The 21,044-nt window shown below is 48.9% G+C and overlaps 1 protein-coding gene across 1 annotated transcript in view; it reads left to right on the top strand.

Annotated features, from left to right (window-relative positions):
• The window catches only part of LOC142302794 (complement C3-like), a 421,200-nt gene that overhangs the window by 120,146 nt on the left and 280,010 nt on the right, over positions 1-21,044 (top strand). The window contains exons 13-14 of the mRNA XM_075343903.1: positions 7,882-8,043; positions 8,130-8,259. Of these exons, the coding sequence (XP_075200018.1) occupies positions 7,882-8,043; positions 8,130-8,259 (292 nt within the window). The remainder of the gene's footprint in view (positions 1-7,881; positions 8,044-8,129; positions 8,260-21,044) is intronic.

The raw sequence follows: 21,044 nt of genomic DNA on the forward strand, positions 1-21,044 counted from the left end.
TTATGTGTCTGCATGTACCATCTGTGCGCGATCTAAGCCATCACACTTCCATCCATCTGGGTGTTTGCTACCATTGTCCATTCCTTGCAAACCATAGATGGATATTTTGATGGATTTTATTACTGATCTCCCTCTTCTGCTGGGAATATGGTGATTTTAGTGGTAGTTGACAGATTCCATCTGATATTGTCTCTGATAGGGGTACACAATTGAGCACAAATTTTTGGAAGGCATTCTGCTCTCGCTTGGGCTTTAAGTTGTCACATTCATCTGCTTCCCCCCACAATCTAATGGTCAGACGGAATGGATCAATTGAAATTTGGTGCAGTATTTGCATTGCTTTGTGTCGGACAATCAAGAGGAGTGTTCAACGTTTCTTCCTCTGGCTGAGTTTGCCATTAACAACCACCATCACGAGTCCTCCAATGTATCACCATTATGTCTATGGTCAACATCCAAAATTTTGTACATTACATACAGGTCACTCTTCCAGGGTACCAGAGGAGGATCAGGTAGGATTTGTATTGGCGTCCACTTGGAGAAATGTTCAGTGACATTTGCTTAACATGGGGACTAAATATAAATGTGTAGCTGACTGTGGACATGTGCCAGGTCCAGAACTGTGTGTCGGTGATTGGGTGTGGCTTTCCACTAGAAACATCAAGCTTAAGTTACCATCGCTGAAGTTGGAACCCTGTTTCATCAGTCCATTTCAGATTTCCACCATCATCAATACACTCGCTTTCCGGTTGGTATTACCAGCAGTCTACAAGATCCATAATGTGTTCCATAAATTGTTTTTAAAGAAAGTTGGGGGTTCAGCAACCTCTGATTCCACCCCCTCCACCTCCGGTTTGGGTTAATGGTTCTTTGGAGTTTGAGGTATCTAGGATTATTTATTCCCGTATGCTTCGTCGTTCTCTGCAATATCTGGTGCACTACTGGGTTTAAGGCACAGAGGAGAGGGCTTGGGTACCAGAGTCAGATCTTCATGCAGAGCGCTTGGTTAGGGCCTTTCATTGTTGCCATCCTGAGAAGCTGGGGTCGTTGGTCTCTGAGGGTCCAGAGGCCCCTCAATAAAGAAGAGGTACTGCCGTGTGGTGTTCAGTGTTGCACTCGTTGGGTGTCATGGCAGTGTCGGACTCTGTTTACACTTCAGAGTCTGACAAACAGCCTGGGATCACTTAGTTGCACAGCCTGTCATGGGCATCGGCTAGTTCTGGTTTCACCGCTCTTCAGTACAGCATGAGTTAATCCTGCTGACTTGTGATAATCTGCTGGAAACTCAGGCTGATGATCACCACCAGCTGCCCTCACCATTTATAAGGTTCTGGATTCTGGGGCTGAGTATCGGATATAGCTTTTTTCTTCTTCCTTGGTTCTTGGGATTATCCAGTTGTATGGTGATCTACAAGCTCTGGTTCTGCGTTGTCTGTGAGATCTCCAGTTTTATATTTCTTCATTACTCCTTTTGTGTTACTCCCCAGTTCCCATACTATCCCTCCTTTGTGTTTGAGTGCTGTGTGCATGAGTTTTCTTTTACCCTTGTCTCTGCTTATTTGTGGGTTTTTGTTTAGTTAGTTTGCCGCCTGTTATTTGGGTGGAGGGAAGTAGTGTCAGGGCTGGTGTGGCGCCCTGGGCAAGCCAGGACATCACAAGCACTACACCAACACACCCCACACTCCCGGTCAGGCACACCGAAGTCAGACAAAAAACCCTTGTTGCCTCCCTCCAGGGGCAGATGTCCACACCAGGGGGTGGGCCAGGTGGTTGGTCCCGCCCACCAAGGAGTTCACAGTCCTGGAGGCGGGAAAAAGAGTCAGTTGAGTTTGGAAGTGAAAGTGAGTGGAGAGTGAAGTGGTAAAGGAGCAGACAGAAAGTGGTCCGGGTGTGTGGCCCGGACGGAACAGCAAGGTTGGCAGACGGTGGTGACCGTCTGCAGGAGAGGCCTATTGGAGCTAGCCGTAAGGACCGTGGACGGGCGGTGGCCCGGCGGTACCGGACCGGTACGCAAAGAGAAGCCAGCACCATCCGGCAGGGGCTTACGGACCCCGACAAGGCTAGGAGTCGCCGTGCAATTTGTCAAATCCGTTAGCGAAGGGAACCTCCTGTGTTTCCCAGCAGCCAAGTCCTGACAGAAGGCAACAGTCCAACCGTTAGAGGGAAACACAGTCACCGCCAAGGCTAAAGTTCCCAGGGCCAGAGCCTGCGGGCAAAAGGGGCTCCTTCAGCAACCTTCAAGCTGGGGAGCGGGTTACCGGTGGGAACCCATTGGAACTCTACACTACACAGGTGCAGGGAAAGGCATTCACCATCAACCTGCCGGGAGGAGAAACACCGCAGCCGTCTGTGGGACCCGTCCATCCAGCCGTTTGTTTTACCGGAGACTCTGTGTTTATCATTGGCTGAGCGAGTACCACCATGCCGTGCGGCACAGCGCTGCCCCCGCGACCCTGCACCTCGCCAGGCCCCGTAACCCACCTGCCATCCATCCCTACCCCCTCACCGGGCCCCGGGACAACCAACCCCCTACCCACGGAGGGGAGGACTAACATCCAGGCTGCTCCCTGTCATCGCTCCCGGGATCCCCGTCCAGAGCAGCGGTGGTGTTACCAATCTCACCACAACCGTGGGTGGCGTCACGGACAATATCAAATCCCCACAATCAATCCCCCCCTTTTCACTCACGGGTGAGGAACGCCACTCGAGTCCCCGGGATCCGGCCCACCGCTCGAGCCACCACCAAGCAGCAGCGGCAGCAGTAGCCAGACCCGAGCAGTGGGAGAGCGCAGCGTCCCCTCCTCCGCCCACGACACTGGGACAGGAGACAAGGCCCCGTTGGAGGCGCATACCTGGCTACATCAAGTCTACCTTCAAGATAAAGAACAGGGCAGAGGTCCCAGTCTTAGGGTCAGCTTAGGAGCCCCTGTTCCATCTGTACACCCCATGATACCTATGTGGATTTTTTTAATTAATTCAATTAAGTATTTTAAAAAATGGCATGCGTTTCCCCCATCAATTTTGATGCCCAGCCATGATAAAGCCAACAGTTGGGGGCTGGTATTCTCAGTCTGGGGAGGCCCATGGTTGTTGGGCCCCCCAGCCTAAAAATAGAAACCTGCAACCACCCAGAATTGTCACATACATTAGCTGCAACAATTTTGGCATGTTACCAGGCTCATCCACATTGCCCTGGTGCAGTGGCAATTGGACTAATACAAGGGTTTGATGACAATTCACAGCTGCCACTAAGCCCTAGATTAGTAATGGATATGGTCTATGAGCCCCCCCATTACTAACCCTGTAAGTGAAAAGAAATAAACTTAAACACGGAAAAAATCTTTTATTTGAAATAAAGAACAAAAATACCCTCTTTCTCCAAATAATTAACCCACCAAACACCCAGGTCCTATGTAATCCACACAAGGTCCCACAGCAGTTCCGGCTCTGCTACATGTTTGCTAATGTGCCGCATGTTTTCGGATTCTGATGACTGAGCCGCAGCTGTGAGTGGTGATTTCACTGTCAGTGCCTGAGGTCACAGCTGGAGTTCAATCAGACTTGCATCTTCAGACACAAAAATGTGTTGGGTTTTTATGCAAAAAAATGCAGATTTGGTGCTGGAATTTATGCACCAAATTTCTGGATCAAATTTGCATCTCTTGGCAAAAAAGCACATCAATACCACTTCAAAACCTCATCATATTTTGCTGCATATTTTATGCAAATTTGTGCAGGAATTTTATGTAAAAATTTCAGCCCCAAATCTACATCTTGTGGCAAAAAACGGTTTTGGTGCAGTTTTCTGCCAGGAGATCCAAAATTGGTGCTGAAATGTCTGCACCAAATTTGCCTCTCCTGGCAAAAAAATACATCAAAATACAATGCAGTTTTGAGGCGATATTAAGGCACTTTTTTGCCAGGAGAAGCAGATTTAGTGCAGGAATTTGTTGTATAAATTCCAGCACCAAATATGCATCACTTGACAAAAAAAATTCAGTCTGAGAACACCAGTCCCCATGTGTTGGCTTTGTGAAGGCTGGGTATCAAAATTGGAAGAGACTGCATGCAGTTTTTATAAATTATTTATTTCAATAATTAAAAAGCTGAGTGGGGTCCCTCTTATTTTCATATACAGCCAAGATAAGCACACGGCTGGGGGCTGCAGCCTGTAGCAGTATGCTTAATCTGCGCTGGGTATCACAATATTGGAGGACCCTACAATAATTTTTTTATTTATTTTACACCACTATAGAGATGCAATCAGCGTGTGTGATACCAACTAATCACAGACGCTGTCACACAAGGTAGGGGCCCGATCTTACTGCAACAGAGGCTGGGACTGACGAAAGGTGGGGAAGCAGTGAATACTGTTATGTATGAGAGGTAATGAGCGGATCCGGAAGCAATGTGACTGCGGCGCTGTAGGCTCGTTAAGTATAATACTAGTGTTTTACAGCCCCCTAGCTCTTTCTGCCCCCATTTTACATCACAATGTTTGGGTACCTATAGACTTATATGGGGTTCGGCGTCCAGGCAGATGTTTGGGTTCAAGTCCGATCCCAAACTGGATTTTTCTTTTAAAGTCCACCTGAACCTGCCGAACCCGAACATCTGTGGGTTCGCACAACTCTACTGTTTACCACACAAACAAACTCTGGGCTTTGTAAAGTATGTTGCATTTTTTTGCATATTTAATTGTTTTAAAAGTCCAAAATTAGTGCTGAATATAGCGGCCTACTATCATTCTACTATGTCTATAATTTCCTTCCTATCCCCTTTCCTTTTTTTATTTTCCCTTCCTCTTCCATTCCCTTTTTACATTATTTGCATGGCAACCTAAATGTTTAAAGGGAACCTGTCAGGTCCAATATGCACCCAGAACCACGAGCAGATCTGGGTACATATCCCTGTCTAACCATCTCTGTATACACTAGCATAGATAAAGAGATCTTTAGAAAAAGTATGTCTAAAGATCTTTTATCATATGCTAATGAGTGCGGGGACTAGCCCCAAGGATGTTGCTTCCCTTAGCTAGTAGGCCCTATTAGCATGTTAGTATGCCTCTGTGGGCTAATGAAGGCGCAGCGTCACAGGATGATCTCACTCACCTCTCCACTGCCATCGCCGCCCAACGCTGGATTTCGTCTCAGTGCGCATGATCTTGGACTTCTGGTTATGCGCACTACTTCAGTTTGAAGCCAGGACACGTACACTCGGCTTCATAGTGCGCATGACCCAAACTTCGTGGTCATGCGCACTGAATTGAAATCCAGCGTCGGGCGGTCATGGCAGCGGAGAAGTGAGTGAGATCATCCTGTGATGCTGCACGTTCATTAGCAAGTTAGCACACCCACAAGGGCATACTAACATGCTAAGTGGGCTGACTACAAGGTAAGCAGTGCCCTTGGGACTAGTCTCCATGCTCATTACCATAAGATAATAGATTGAAAAGTGGGCTTTACACGCTACAATACATGTAACGATGTGTCGGCGGGGTCACGTCGTAAGTGACACACATCCAGCATTCTTAGTGTTGTTGTAGTGTGTGAAACGTACGTGCGATTGTACGAAAACCCGTTGATCGCATACACGTTGTTCAAATTCTAAAAATTAAACGTCCGGTTGTTCAATGTTCCTGAGGCAGCACACATCGCTCTGTGTGACACCCCGGGAACGATGAACTCAGCTTACCTGCGTCCCGCGGAACCCGCCTGCAATGCGGAAGGATGGAGGTGGGCGGGATGTTTACGCCCCACTCATCTCCACCCCTCCGCTTCTATTGGCCGGCTGCCGTGTGACGTCGCTGTGACGCCGAACGTCCCTCCCACTACAGGAAGAGGATGTTCGCCGCCCACAGCGAGGTCGTATGGAAGGTAAGTATGTGTGACGGGATTTAATTGTTTGTGCGACACGGGCAACAAATTGAACGTGCCACACATACGATGGGGGCATGTCACATCGCATAAAATATCGTATGCTTAATCGTAACGTGTAAAGCAGGCTTTAGAAATACTTTTTCTAAAGATCTCTTTATCTATGCTAGTCTATACAGGGTCAGTTAGGCCGGGATTAGCAATATGCACCCAGAACTGCTCGTGGTTCTGGGTGCATATTGGACCTGACAGGTTCCCTTTAAATACACCGGATGAATATATACAGTTAGGTCCAGAAATATTTGGACAGTGACACAAGTTTTGTTATTTTAGCTGTTTACAAAAACATGTTCAGAAATACAATTATATATATAATATGGGCTGAAAGTGCACACTCCCAGCTGCAATATGAGAGTTTTCACATCCAAATCGGAGAAAGGGTTTAGGAATCATAGCTCTGTAATGCATAGCCTCCTCTTTTTCAAGGGACCAAAAGTAATTGGACAAGGGACTCTAAGGGCTGCAATTAACTCTGAAGGCGTCTCCTTCGTTAACCTGTAATCAATGAAGTAGTTAAAAGGTCTGGGGTTGATTACAGGTGTGTGGTTTTGCATTTGGAAGCTGTTGCTGTGACCAGACAACATGCGGTCTAAGGAACTCTCAATTGAGGTGAAGCAGAACATCCTGAGGCTGAAAAAAAAGAAAAAATCCATCAGAGAGATAGCAGACATGCTTGGAGTAGCAAAATCAACAGTCGGGTACATTCTGAGAAAAAAGGAATTGACTGGTGAGCTTGGGAACTCAAAAAGGTCTGGGCGTCCACAGATGACAACAGTGGTGGATGATCGCCGCATACTTTCTTTGGTGAAGAAGAACCCGTTCACAACATCAACTGAAGTCCAGAACACTCTCAGTGAAGTAGGTGTATCTGTCTCTAAGTCAACAGTAAAGAGAAGACTCCATGAAAGTAAATACAAAGGGTTCACATCTAGATGCAAACCATTCATCAATTCCAAAAATAGACAGGCCAGAGTTAAATTTGCTGAAAAACACCTCATGAAGCCAGCTCAGTTCTGGAAAAGTATTCTATGGACAGATGAGACAAAGATCAACCTGTACCAGAATGATGGGAAGAAAAAAGTTTGGAGAAGAAAGGGAACGGCACATGATCCAAGGCACACCACATCCTCTGTAAAACATGGTGGAGGCAACGTGATGGCATGGGCATGCATGGCTTTCAATGGCACTGGGTCACTTGTGTTTATTGATGACATAACAGCAGACAAGAGTAGCCGGATGAATTCTGAAGTGTACCGGGATATACTTTCAGCCCAGATTCAGCCAAATGCCGCAAAGTTGATCGGACGGCGCTTCATAGTACAGATGGACAATGACCCCAAGCATACAGCCAAAGCTACCCAGGAGTTCATGAGTGCAAAAAAGTGGAACATTCTGCAATGGCCAAGTCAATCACCAGATCTTAACCCAATTGAGCATGCATTTCACTTGCTCAAATCCAGACTTAAGACGGAAAGACCCACAAACAAGCAAGACCTGAAGGCTGCGGCTGTAAAGGCCTGGCAAAGCATTAAGAAGGAGGAAACCCAGCGTTTGGTGATGTCCATGGGTTCCAGACTTAAGGCAGTGATTGCCTCCAAAGGATTCGCAACAAAATATTGAAAATAAAAATATTTTGTTTGGGTTTGGTTTATTTGTCCAATTACTTTTGACCTCCTAAAATGTGGAGTGTTTGTAAAGAAATGTGTACAATTCCTACAATTTCTATCAGATATTTTTGTTGAAACCTTCAAATTAAATGTTACAATCTGCACTTGAATTCTGTTGTAGAGGTTTCATTTCAAATCCAATGTGGTGGCATGCAGAGCCCAACTCGCCAAAATTGTGTCACTGTCCAAATTTTTCTGGACCTAACTGTATGTAATGTTTTAAGACACTCAAGATTTAATATAATGGAATGTAACATTTTAAAAATTGTTTCCCATAGCTGGTGATAAAAGGTGAAAGGGATAAAGACAACACTGTACAGCACCCTGGAGCCTCCATGAAACTAAAACTTGAAGCAGACCATAATGCGGCTGTCGGACTAGTCGCTGTGGATAAAGGTGTCTATGTGATCAACAACAAACTGAAGATCTCCCAAAGCAAGGTGAAAAGAATTGCTGGAAATGTTATCAAAAATAATATTTACTCAATGAACAATTTCCATTCAAAGTTATTTTCCCCTCTGTTAAGATTTGGGACTCTGTGGAAAGGTACGACATTGGCTGCACGCCGGGGAGTGGTGCCGACGCACTAGGAGTATTTTTTGATGCCGGTCTTGCTTTGCAGACAACTTTCAAGATGTTTACTCCTCAAAGATCAGGTAAACAGATGCAATAATTAGTCATGTATGCCCTCGATGAACGTTTTCTGCCCTAAATGATTAAACATTTGTCTCAATGGTGGGCAAGGTTTAGGCATGGCAAACTGCCTCACGACAGATGTACTGAGATGTAGGCTATAAACTTAACCTTATCTGTGCCGGAGATTTCATATTCTATCTGGATGGACAGTCCAAATATGGGCCAAATTAGACAATTAAGTAATCAGATATTGATAAATGTTAAATCAATTGGACCACCACCAATTGCTTCTTTGGGCTTCTCAATTTCTTGACTATGCTGATAGGCTGCCTGTTCTATAAATTCACAACGCCAGGATTGGCACAGACTTCTCAACCCAAGCGGATGCCAGCAGCGGTACATAAAACCAATGCAAATAATCCTTTTTTTCTGGTGAATTTCCATGCCCCTCTTCCCATCCGCAAAAAGTATACGGTCCATGTTATTTTTATTTTAACTATCCTCATTCATCTCCTCCGTTATATCCACAGAGTCATCATGCGGCATTCGCTTATAATTTTTAGAGGCCCAGGAGGCGGGCATCAATCAATTGTTAGAGGGCCAGCTGACGGCTCTCACTCACATTTTTTAGAGTACTAGCAGCTGGCCCATACTCATAATTTTTGGAGGGCCAGAAGCTGGGCTTTTCTCATAGTTTTTACAGGCGAGCTTCCGACCCCTACTCATAATTTTTTACCGGGCCAGCAGTCCTACAGGGCTCTCACATTTTACTTGGATTTGGGGTTTGAAAACTCATGAACCCTGTTCTCCAACTCATCTCAAGGAAAAGAAAACAAGCAACTGAAAATGCTGAAAGGCTACCTGTTCTCAAAATGATCAAGGCCTAGATTTAGACTTTAGAGGACCAGCCACCAGTCCTCACTCATAATTTTTAGAGAGTACTGCTATTACACAGTAAATACTGGATTTAAAGAGTGTTTGTACAAGAATGGGCCAAAATACCACCTGAGCAAAGCAAAAGGCTAGTTTCTCTATACAGGAGGTGTCTTGAAGCTTCATCACCAACAAAGACTTTTATACTAAGTATCAGTAAGTGTGTTCAATGCTTATGCCATTTCTCATTATTACACATCACTAAATTTATGGACATCTATGGGTTGATTTTTTTTCCCTGTGTGGATTGGATGGGTTGTTATCGACATCTCGTGAGAAATTTATGTCAATCGCACCATTTAGAAATATATTTACTTAGAAAATAGATGATGTTTTCATTACTTATTTCACCTGCTGCATTAAAAATGACAGTAGTCTATGAATTTGAGCTTTCAACTGGGCTTCATAGGACTAAGAAGATGATTGTGATGGCAGAACAAAGGCAACTCCGCACTCATGTTGTGGGGGAAAGGCAATAAGCTTTAAAACAGACAAATGGGCAGAAATGTACACTTAAATTGTTGCTGTCAGAGGTTTAAGGGAGGGATTAAACTGCACTGAATAGACACTTCAAGCTATCAATGTAATCATCAGGTATTGACTGTGTAAGTATTGTGCAGGCTCAGCTACTGAGCATACGCCATACATCCACTGCTAAGATTGGAAACATTACTATGTCCTATTTTGGGAAGAGCATAATACTTATTTTCACTTATGTAGCAGAGTGGACTGTAGGTGCTATAAGAGGCTCACTAGGTGAGGCGAATCCTCCAAACCCAAGAAAAGGGTGGGCACACAGACCATGGGTGTTGGTGCAGCAGATGGATGAAGCATGTAGGGCACAGACAGGGACTGGACACCATGGGCAGACAATTGTTGCTGGAAACAGCAGGGGAGTAGTGCCATACTGGAAACCACAGGCAGGTAGGTGTATGGTGAGTGAGCTAGGCCTATATTAGAGACTGAGAAGTGCCTGTACTCCCTCGTTAGTGAGACCATTTGATTTACTTTGCCTTACCCATAGAAAAGACTGTATTGTTATTCCTTTGTGCTAAACAAAAAAACTGCATTTTTACTTCTTTGTGCTGCTTTTATTTTGGAGCTGTAAAGTTTAAAAATAAGAACAAACTTTATGCTGTTTTGATATAAAACCCTTTGCCTGTGCATATTCAAGCCGCTACCAGAGAGCTGTGACTCGCCCACCCCAGGGCTATGGGACACCCGGTGCCGGGCTAGTCCGGTGGTAGTCAGTGGTGGCTGGGCCCGGCTCCGTGGCCCTGGTGGATGTCAGTAGAATATGTGGCTGATGACTTTACGTTTGTGTTCGTGACGCCACCTGTGGTATGCGGCTATTAAGCCGCCGCTGCTGTGTAAGGCCTCCGGGGTGATGAAGTGGCAGCAATGGTGGTACTGCTCCCCACAGGTGGAGCGGTGCCCCGGGACACAGTTGGTGCTCGTGGAAGTCTATGGTGTTGTGTGACTAACACGGTGCAGGGCCGACAAGCAATGAAAGAAACAGGCACAAACAGTAGTCTCTTTACCTTCTCCTCTTTTACTCGGCAGAAGTTTAGTCCAGGGAGACCGTCACAGATGGTACAGATGATCCGGCCGGCCTGGAAGTGCCTGGGGTGATCTTTGGCCAGTTGAGTATGAGGCCTACTCCCTAATCTTTCTTTGCTGTTTTAGGACACTGCACTTTGGGTTAGCAATTGCCCTCTTGCTGCTGGGACCGGTGGTTCGCCCCTTTTTCTGTGGGGTAGACTGCGCAGGCCCTCTCTGGTGCTTCTCTGCTGGAGTCCACACCGGGCCCTTGGATTGCAGCTATTCCTTCAGGTTGCTTCTGGGCCAGGGGCTTGCAGCTCTCCTGCCCTCCGGATTCGGCTACCAGGGACGGATTTTATACCCTGGCAACCACAGACTCCGATGTCCGAGTCTCCTCTGTGCCTCTCTGCACTTCTTGCTTCACTGGGCCAAGCTCTTCCAGCTCTAGGCCCCAGTTCTACAAGGCAGCACTACTCTCCGTCTGTCCTCTTTCACTCCTCACTCCAGACTAACTACTACTTCCTCCCTCCAGCCAGACTTAAGGAATCCTCCCTGAAATTCCAGGTTCAGAGCTCCCTCTGCTGGCCGGAGGGAGAACTGTGTTGGGTGTTAACTTACTGGCCAATAGATCTCCCAATTACCTCCAGGCTCAGCATTAACCCTTTGGGAGGGCAATGCTGTTGTGGCGACCAGGTCCTGGGGCGCCACACTCCCCCTTAGTTAAATTCAGTACTCCCGGACTGTAGAAACAAACATGACATGTTAGAACATTTCATCCCATTATGGGAGGCGGATTACTTGAACGTTACAAACTTAACCATTACTATAAGAGTCCAGTGTGGCTCCCTGCCGGGTGTCCATTACACTGCTCCATGGGGGACCCGCCGCGATCAAACCCCCAACGTAGGCTCTGGGCGTGCGTCAGAGCATTGATGACCCCACTCTATGCACGCCGGACGGGTTTTTCTTCAGGGGTGTTGAGCACACTGGTGCTAACTATGAACAATTTAGGTGTTGGCCACCCATAGTCCAGTGGCCCAATTGTCCATTTTCGCAATCAAAGAAAAAGAAAAACATTTTGTACACAACGTTACAGACATTTCGCATAACTCTTTACATTCTAATAAGTACTCCTTCTTTTTCCCTTATACAGTTGACTCTCTATACCTTGGAGGGGGTTGTCCCCGAGTGCTGCGTTGAGACCTGCGTAGCTCTGGTGTTTGCCCCTGACTACTTGGTGTGTCTTCTACCTCAGCACTACAGGTAGGCCTAACCCCGATAGGTAAGCGTGATGATTGCCTACGTGGTCTAAGAGTCGCCAAGGGTATGACAGGTTCACCACTGACAGGGGGTTGATCCTCCTGTTCCACTGCTGGCGTGTCATCTCGTGTTGGAGCGGACGGTTCTTTAGGTGGATCCGGAACCTCTTCTGTTTCTGGCTCGACCAACTGCGGAAACGTCAAAACTGGTACCACTATGGCATTGTTTATTCGGGTCCAAGTTTTGGGGAATTTTCCAAGGATTGTTTGGATCATCTCCCCCTCTTTCTCTTGACTTTGGGGACTTCCTTGTACTTCTTCCATTTCTCTTTGGATTCTGCACCGTTCAGGGCACGCTTTCAGGCGGTCTCGAGAGACTGCTTGATAGGTCTTGCCTTCATCCTTGCTTATGAGGCATACCTTACTGTTGTCAAAGTTGGAGGGGATAATGGTGTAGGGCTCGTTTTCCCACTGATCATCCAATTTATGCATCCTCCGCTTCTTCTTGAGGACTTGTTCTCCAGGTGCTAAGGGAGTTGCTGGGGCTGTTTGATTGTAATGCTGCTCTTGTCTCGTTCTTGCTTGAGACAGGGCCCTCTCTACGCATTCCTGGACCTTACGGTACCGCTGCTGCCGCTCTGTATCCCAATCTTCCATTTCCTGAACCGCCTCAGGTGACACAGTCCCCATCTCAAAGTCTACAGGTAACTTGCCAGGTCTGGCTCGCATCAGGTAAGCAGGGCTGCAGTTGGTCGAATTTACCGAGATATGGTTGTACAAGTCTACCAGATCTGGTAACTTTTCTGGCCATTGGTTTCTTTCTTCCAAAGGTAGAGTCTTGAGCATGTCAATAACCACATGGTTCATCTTCTCGCACAATCCATTGGTTTGGGGGTGGTACGGTGTGGTTCTGATTTTCTTACAACCGTACAGGTTACAGAACTCTTGGAACACTTCTGCCTCGAATGCAGGACCCTGATCAGTCAGTACCCTTTCAGGGTAACCGTGAGGTCGCCAAAAGTATGCCTGAAATGCTCTCGCTGCTGTTCTGGCTGTCTGGTCCTTCACGGGCACTACTATAAGGAAACGGGAGTAATGGTCCACAATGGTGAGGGCGTACATATAGCCTGACCGGCTTGGTGTTAACTTCACGTGGTCCAGGGCCACCAACTCCAGGGGCTGCTTCGTGACAATTGGCTGTAGGGGAGACCTTTGGCTGGCATCATCTTTCCGCGTCAGGTTACATGGACCACAGTCTCGGCACCACTTCTCGATCATCTTCCTCATGTGCACCCAGTAGAACCGTTCGCGGAGTAGGGTCTCCAACTAATTCCACCCGAAGTGTCCTGCGTTATCATGATAAGCTGCTAGGACCATTGGAGCATCCCTCTGTGGGACCACAATCTGCCAGACGAGTTCATTCGTTCGCCAGTTGACATATCTCTTGCAGAGCTTGCCTTGGTATGTGAACAGTCGTCCCCTCTCCTTCCACAGCTGCTGGGCTTCTTCTGGAGCATCTGGGCCAAGATGGGTCTCAGCTTGTGCTAGCTTCTCTTTGACCAATCGCACGGCCGGGTCACCGTTCTGTGTCTCTTCCCAATTATGGTGGAGTAATGGGTTGACCGAGACCTCGTGCTGGCTCGAGCGCTTCACTCCTACAGCATGCTCACACTGGGAAACACCTTGGTGATGGAAAGCCGGTAACTCTATCTCTTCGAGTTCATCCAGGTCTTCTCCAGACTCGGGTAAGTGAGGCATTCTGGACAGCGCATCAGCATTGTTATTCTTCTTGCCAGCCCGATACTTGATGGTAAAGTCAAAGTTAGACAGCCGGGCCATCCATCGCTGTTCCAACGCACCTAACTTGGCTGTTGCCAGGTGTGTCAACGGATTGTTGTCCGTGAAGATGGTGAACTTGGCCGATGCCAGATAGTGCTTGAAGCGTTCAGTCACTGCCCAAACAATAGCGAGGAACTCCAGCTTGAAGGAACTGTAGTTTTCTGGATTCCTTTCTGTGGGCCGAAGCTTCCTACTGGCGTACGCTATCACCCTCTCTCTGCCTCCCTGTACCTGGGACAGAACTGCTCCCAGTCCCACGTTGCTGGCGTCTGTATACAGTACAAACGGTTGGCTGTAGTCAGGGTAGGCCAGAATTTCTTCTCCCGTGAGAGCCCCTTTCAGCCGGACAAAGGATGTTTCTAGTTGGCTGCTCCATTCAAATGGAGGGCTCTGCTTCTTAGCCTGCTTTGGCTGGCCCACCAGGAGATCTTGAAGGGGCGCTGCTATCTTGGTGAAACCATCAATGAACCTTCGGTAGTAGCCCACCAGTCCAAGGAACTGCCGCACCTCCTTCACTGTGGTGGGTCTTGGCCAGTCCTTGATTACAGTGACTTTCTCCGGATCAGGTGCCACACCTTCTGCGCTGACCACATGACCCAGGTACTGTACCTTTGGCTTCAAGAGGTGACATTTGGACGGCTTTATCTTCAGGCCATATTTCGACAAGGACTCAAACACTTCTGCTAAGTGCCTCAGGTGGTCTTCATAAGTCTTGGAGTAGACTATGACATCATCCAGGTACAACAGCACGGTTTCAAAGTTGTGGTGGCCCAAGCAGCACTCCATCAACCTTTGGAATGTCCCTGGGGCGTTGCAGAGCCCGAATGGCATACAATTGAACTCACAGAGGCCCATTGGTGTCGTGAATGCAGTCTTCTCCTTGTCCGCCTCTGCCACGGGAACCTGCCAATACCCACTGGTGAGATCCAAGGTGGAATAATAGTTAGCTGACTTTAAGGCTGTTAGTGACTCCTCTATTCTGGGCAGTGGATAAGCATCTTTATGTGTAATGCGGTTAATTTGCCTGTAATCTACACACATTCTCATTGTACTATCTTTTTTCTTTACGAGCACTAGTGGAGCTGCCCAGGGGCTACAACTATCTCTGATAACCCCAGCCTCCTTCATTTCTCGTAACATTTCCTTGGCACGCTGATACTGTGCGGGGGGTACAGGGCGGTATCTCTCTTTAATGGGATGATGATCACCCGTGGGGATTTGATGTTTAACCCCTTTCACCTGCCCAAAATCTAGGGGGTGTTTGCTGAAGACCCGCTCGTACTCCTGTACCACCCGGTAAACCCCATGCTTTTGGTGCGAGGGGGTGGAGTCGGTGCCTACATGTAATTTTTGGCACCAGTCTTCCAGCTGCCCCTTGGAGCCATTGTCTTCCGCCTGGTCGGACGGGATCAAGGGTTCCACTGCTTTAATGGTATTGTTGCTGACAGTGTACAGTTTTGCTACAGTGGCGTACCGGGGCAATTTGGCCTCCTCCTCCCCACAATTCAAGACACGGACGGGCACTCTCCCCTTGCGGACGTCTGCTACCCCTCTGGCTACCAGGACTCCAGGCCTACTGTCTGAATACACCGGTTCTACCAAGGCATGGTAATCCTGACCATTGAGGCCTATTGCTGCCCGACACCATATCAACATTTCACTTCTTGGGGGTATTGCAATGGGGAGGGGGTCACTTACCCTCACACTGCCAATTTCTCCTCCGGCCAGCTCTACCTGCTGCCTCCTCATCAGGGCTCTGATCTCCCTCTGTAGGGCACGCTGCTGCCCGGAGCTGGCAGTTTCAGACGCCTGTTGCAACAAAATTATCACTTCGGCAATACAATTTTCTATCACATTTGTACCAATGGTTAGCAGTGGGTCAGATTCTTTGCGATCAATATCTACAATTATCATCCCCTGACATGGCAAGTCCACCCGCCCCACTTTAATGGTTACTTCTTTGTACCCAATTTGAGGTAAGGGCTGACCATTACTGGCCACAATTGTTAAATCATCATCTGGGCCATGGTCAATGTCTGAATCAGCCCATTATCTTTTGTACAGTTTATAGGGGATGGTCGTTACCTGGGACCCCGTATCCAGGAGGGCATTCAAAGGGATCCCATCCAGCACAATAGGAAGGACTGGGCGTCCTCCCACATATTTGCTGCGGCTGGGGGTTGAGCCGGGCTTCCTTACACCTGGGGGTCGGCTCCTGGCCCCAGGCTCGGCCCATTTAAAGGACAGTGTCGTGCAATGTGGCCCGCCTGGCTGCAGTGGCGGCAGATCGGTTGTCCTGTTGAATCATACCGGTCTGTGTCTCTGCCTCGGGTCGGCGGAATCCTCCTCTGTCGCATCCATGGGACGTCATCTGGGCTGGAGGCCAACTCGATTCTTGCAGGCGATGGGGTCACTTGTAGGGACTGCACGGTCTTGGCAAGGGCAGCTACAGTCTTGGTCAGCTCCTGGAACTGCTGTCTGAGCTCTGCAGTGGGATCCTTATCCAGGGACTGCGCCTCAGCCCCTGCAGCGGCTCGTGTTGCAGGCACCACCCCGGGGTACGTGATAGCAAGAGGCCGGAGGGGTACTGGGTCATTCGGTGTAGATTCTCTCAGTACCCGGATGGCCTGGTCCTTAAACTTTGCAAAGTCCAGAGCAGGGTTCTGCAGGACCAGGATACGCAGCTGGGTCCTGTGGGCATCTGACAGGAGCCCCTCTATGAACTGCTCAGTTAGGAGTTTGTCTCCTTCACGTACACTCTCTGGGTCCACCTCTTTAACTGATTTCAGGGCCTCCTGCAAGTTTAAGGCATAGTCCCTTATGCTGTCTGTGGCCCGCTGCTTGCACCCAAAGAATCTCATCTTTATTTCTGCTGCGGTGCGGGTGTCAAAAGTACTCTTTAGCTTGGCCAATATCTGGGTTACTGTCCCTTTATCTGTATCAGGCCAGGACTTCGCTTCACGCTGGGCTGCGCCGGCTAGCTGTCCCATTAATATGCCCATCTTCTGGCTCTCAGTCAGCGGATACACCCGGAATAAGCTGTGCAGGCTTTCTCTGAAGTCGCTCAAGGTATGGGACTCCCCGGAGTACTGCGGCAGCCATTCTGCTCCCGGGATGTACGGCATGGTGATCGGCATTACCGGCGCTACAGTGGGGGCTGGGGCGACGGCGACTGGGATTGCTTCGGCCGGTGCTGCGGCGCCTTGGGCGATGGCAGCCACCTGCTCTCCCTCTGAGTCGGACATCTTCCTCCCCCTTAGTGAACCTTACCAGGCTCCGTTCACTTTTCAAATTTCCTTCTGGGTCGCGCGGGGTTAACAGCGCTCTGCTCTGATGGCGCGCTCCCTTCGCGCTCTTTGTCAGGCATGCCCCCCTTCTTCCTGCGCTCGGCGAGGCTAATGGCGGCGGCAGTTTACAACCAGTACACAGTCTTTTAAGCACAATTCCTGCAGGCGCACAGTACCCGGTGGGACCGGGCACGAGATCCTGTTCGTGACGCCAAAGTTGACTCGCCCACCCCAGGGCTATGGGACACCCGGTGCCGGGCCGGGCTAGTCCGGTGGTAGTCAGTGGTGGCTGGGCCCGGCTCCGTGGCCCTGGTGGGTGTCAGTAGAATATGTGGCTGATGACTTTACGTTTGTGTTCGTTACGCCACCTGTGGTATGCAGCTATTAAGCCGCCGCTGCTGTGTAAGGCCTCCGGGGTGATGAAGTGGCAGCAATGGTGGTACTGCTCCCCACAGGTGGAGCGGTGCCCCGGGACACAGTTGGTGCTTGTGGAAGTCTATGGTGTTGTGTGACTAACACGGTGCAGGGCCGACAAGCAATGAAAGAAACAGGCACAAACAGTAGTCTCTTTACCTTCTCCTCTTTTACTCGGCAGAAGTTTAGTCCAGGGAGACCGTCACAGATGGTACAGATGATCCGGCCGGCCTGGAAGTGCCTGGGGTGATCTTTGGCCAGTTGGGTATGAGGCCTACTCCCTAATCTTTCTTTGCTGTTTTAGGACACTGCACTTTGGGTTAGCAATTGCCCTCTTGCTGCTGGGACCGGTGGTTCGCCCCTTTTTCTGTGGGGTAGACTGCGCAGGCCCTCTCTGGTGCTTCTCTGCTGGAGTCGACACCGGGCCCTTGGATTGCAGCTATTCCTTCAGGTTGCTTCTGGGCCAGGGGCTTGCAGCTCTCCTGCCCTCCGGATTCGGCTACCAGGGACGGATTTTATACCCTGGCAACCACAGACTCCGATGTCCGAGTCTCTTCTGTGCCTCTCTGCACTTCTTGCTTCACTGGGCCAAGCTCTTCCAGCTCTAGGCCCCAGTTCTACAAGGCAGCACTACTCTCCGTCTGTCCTCTTTCACTCCTCACTCCAGACTAACTACTACTTCCTCCCTCCAGCCAGACTTAAGGAATCCTCCCTGAAATTCCAGGTTCAGAGCTCCCTCTGCTGGCCGGAGGGAGAACTGTGTTGGGTGTTAACTTACTGGCCAATAGATCTCCCAATTACCTCCAGGCTCAGCATTAACCCTTTGGGAGGGCAATGCTGTTGTGGCGACCAGGTCCTGGGGCGCCACAGCTGTAACCCACACTTGGATATTGGTGTTTGAATGTCGGCAGAACTCCGAAAGAACACAAGTGATTACAATTTAAAAATTGAATGTCCTGAGTAATACTTCGCCATTCAGGATGCCAAGGAGTGTTTCAAGCTGAAGGTGGAAATTAGACATAATTCGATCTAACCTTGGCAGTCAGGGTGCAACGGATGCTCCTCTTGTGCTAGTATACGTACAAACCTCCCAGGTCCCAGATATTCAATCTACTGCATCTGGTGCAAAATTGGCTACAGTCTGAGACCTGCTCTCAGGCACAAATTGTGGTAAATGTGGTGATGGACCGATTTATCCACTCACTGTCACGATTCATGTATGAGTCTGCTCTTCAGAGTCATTGTATATGTTTTTGTTTCTGCTGTCAGTGTTCTCCAGGGTAAGGTCCGGTGGGAGGAGACTATGCTGCCATGCCTCATTTTTAGGATCACACTGCTTTACCTTGGTTCTGTTTCCCTCGGTATCGCGCCAGTTATAGTTCCTGCTCTGTAGTGTGTGTATCTGGTCCCTGTAAATCTGTTCTGATTCTGTACGCTACCCAGTCTTCTTCTCCCTGACCTCCGTCCTCCCTGTCCCCTACCTGCTCTCCGTTTAGTTATCCCATCTCCATGCCCTCCTCCTACTGACTTGTCCTCCCATACCCCGACTTTGGCTTATTACCTGACTATGGTTCGGTTCACCTCCGGCTCCTGACGATACCTCCTGGCTTCCAACTCTCGACTCTCATGTGACTCCAGCTCCGCTTACCCCTCTGTACCTACGTGACTTCTGGCTCTGACCTCAGCTTGTCTGACCACTCTATTGCATCCTTGCTTGGATGCTAGTGCCCTCTAGTGGATTTTCAACTAATTTTACCTAGAAGCAACACATCTCGCCAGAGTACTGGCTCCCATTAGTGGTAGCTTCACACTCGCTACCTAACTTTGTGCAAGGTTGAGTTACCCAATATGATCCTCAGAATGTAGACAACCTTGTGAGCCTTGTGGAAATATAACTGGCTGTGGAGAAGTCCCTGAGCATCAAGGGAGCCTGTGGTCACTTTTTGGGGTTACACAGGGACCAGAATCTGATAATTGTTTTCCATATTTTCCCATGCATAATGTTCTGTTGCATAAAGGGACCAAAATGAAGGGCCAGATAAAAGAGTGCCTCCTCAAGGCACAAGAAGTGCAATCCATATGGTTTCATAAGTCAGTTTCAGTGAGAAAGTTTATGCCTGGGAATCGGATACTCATGTTACTGCCCGCACTAGAGAGCAGATTTCTTACCAAGTGGCAGGGACTGTGCAATGTGTGTCATGCTGGAGCTGGAGAAAGACTATATATGTTGGATAGTCTATGTTACAGACTGAAAAGTCTCTTTAATCCCATTTTAGTGAGATTATTTAATCTACTTTGCCAAAGGGTTCGTTCAAACGAGCGTATGAATCGGACGCGTGCAATGCGAGAAAATCTTGCATTGCACTCGGACCAATGTTCTTCACTGTTGGAAAGCAAATGGTCAACTTTTTTCTCATCCAGTTTCTGGATGAGAGAAAAGTCACAGCCTGCTGCAGTTGTCAGCAAGAGCCGTGTCACCTACACCCATACAAGTCTATGGGTGCGAGTGAAACATCGGACTGCACTCGGATGATATCCAAGTGCAGTGCGATAATCACATTAATTGACAATGGAGGAGATAGGGAGATTAATCCCTTCTTCCCCTCCGCTGCTCCTGCCCAATCCTCCACAACTGCAGGATCGGGTCACAGTTGCATGACACTGGGGTCACGCTTGCAGCACAGCGGGAGCCGAGGGTCATTAGCATATCATATCCAATGCACTCACAATGGATGCCATATGTTCTTGTAGAACAGGCCAGACCGGGGGCAGGCTGAAGACACCGGGAGGAAGTGGACCGGTACTGGTAGATCTTGTGCGATGGAGGAGTTCAACATGGTCGCTGGGGAGAAGCAGGCAGCTGCTTCCACAGGACTGGCGCATTCAGGATACAGAATCCTAGGGCAGGCATGATTCATGTTATTGACCAATTCTGCAAAGGTCTCGGGGAACGACTAGAATAGTCACCGAACCCATCCCAATGAGTCTGTAGCCAAATAGCATATAGGATCCGGGGTTGAGGACTGGCCCAACAACGGAGCTGCGGTATCAGCATACAGAGCGGGACACTTTACTGACAAGGGGGTCCCCAAGGGGCTTTATGCCACGGGGATTGACACGGCGCATCTTAGAGAAGGAAAGACCACAGAGACTGGCATAGCAGACCTAACCTCTGTCCTACCCAGGATCAACCAGAGCTTCATGACGGCAGAGACCAGTTCCCGGGGTGCGACGTTGAACCAGTAAGTAAAGACCTGGAATCCGCACCTATTGACTCTGACTCTGATTGCCGTCGCCCAGTGCTCCCGGAGACTGCCGTGCCCTCACCATCCTCCCGGGGCCCGCTCCACCTGTGGGGAGTGATACCATCCCGGCTACACCCAACATCTGCCCCGCTGAGAGACCCTTCAGCGGTGGCCGCCTACCTGGCCGCGTACCACAGCTGGCATCACGATCATCCTAGTAGACTTTCCTAACCGTCACCCCCATCCTCCACTATCACTAACACCCTCATCCTCCATTCCTGCCTCC

This window comes from Anomaloglossus baeobatrachus, chromosome 4, assembly GCF_048569485.1.
Source record: "Anomaloglossus baeobatrachus isolate aAnoBae1 chromosome 4, aAnoBae1.hap1, whole genome shotgun sequence".
Lineage (NCBI taxonomy): Eukaryota > Metazoa > Chordata > Amphibia > Anura > Aromobatidae > Anomaloglossus > Anomaloglossus baeobatrachus.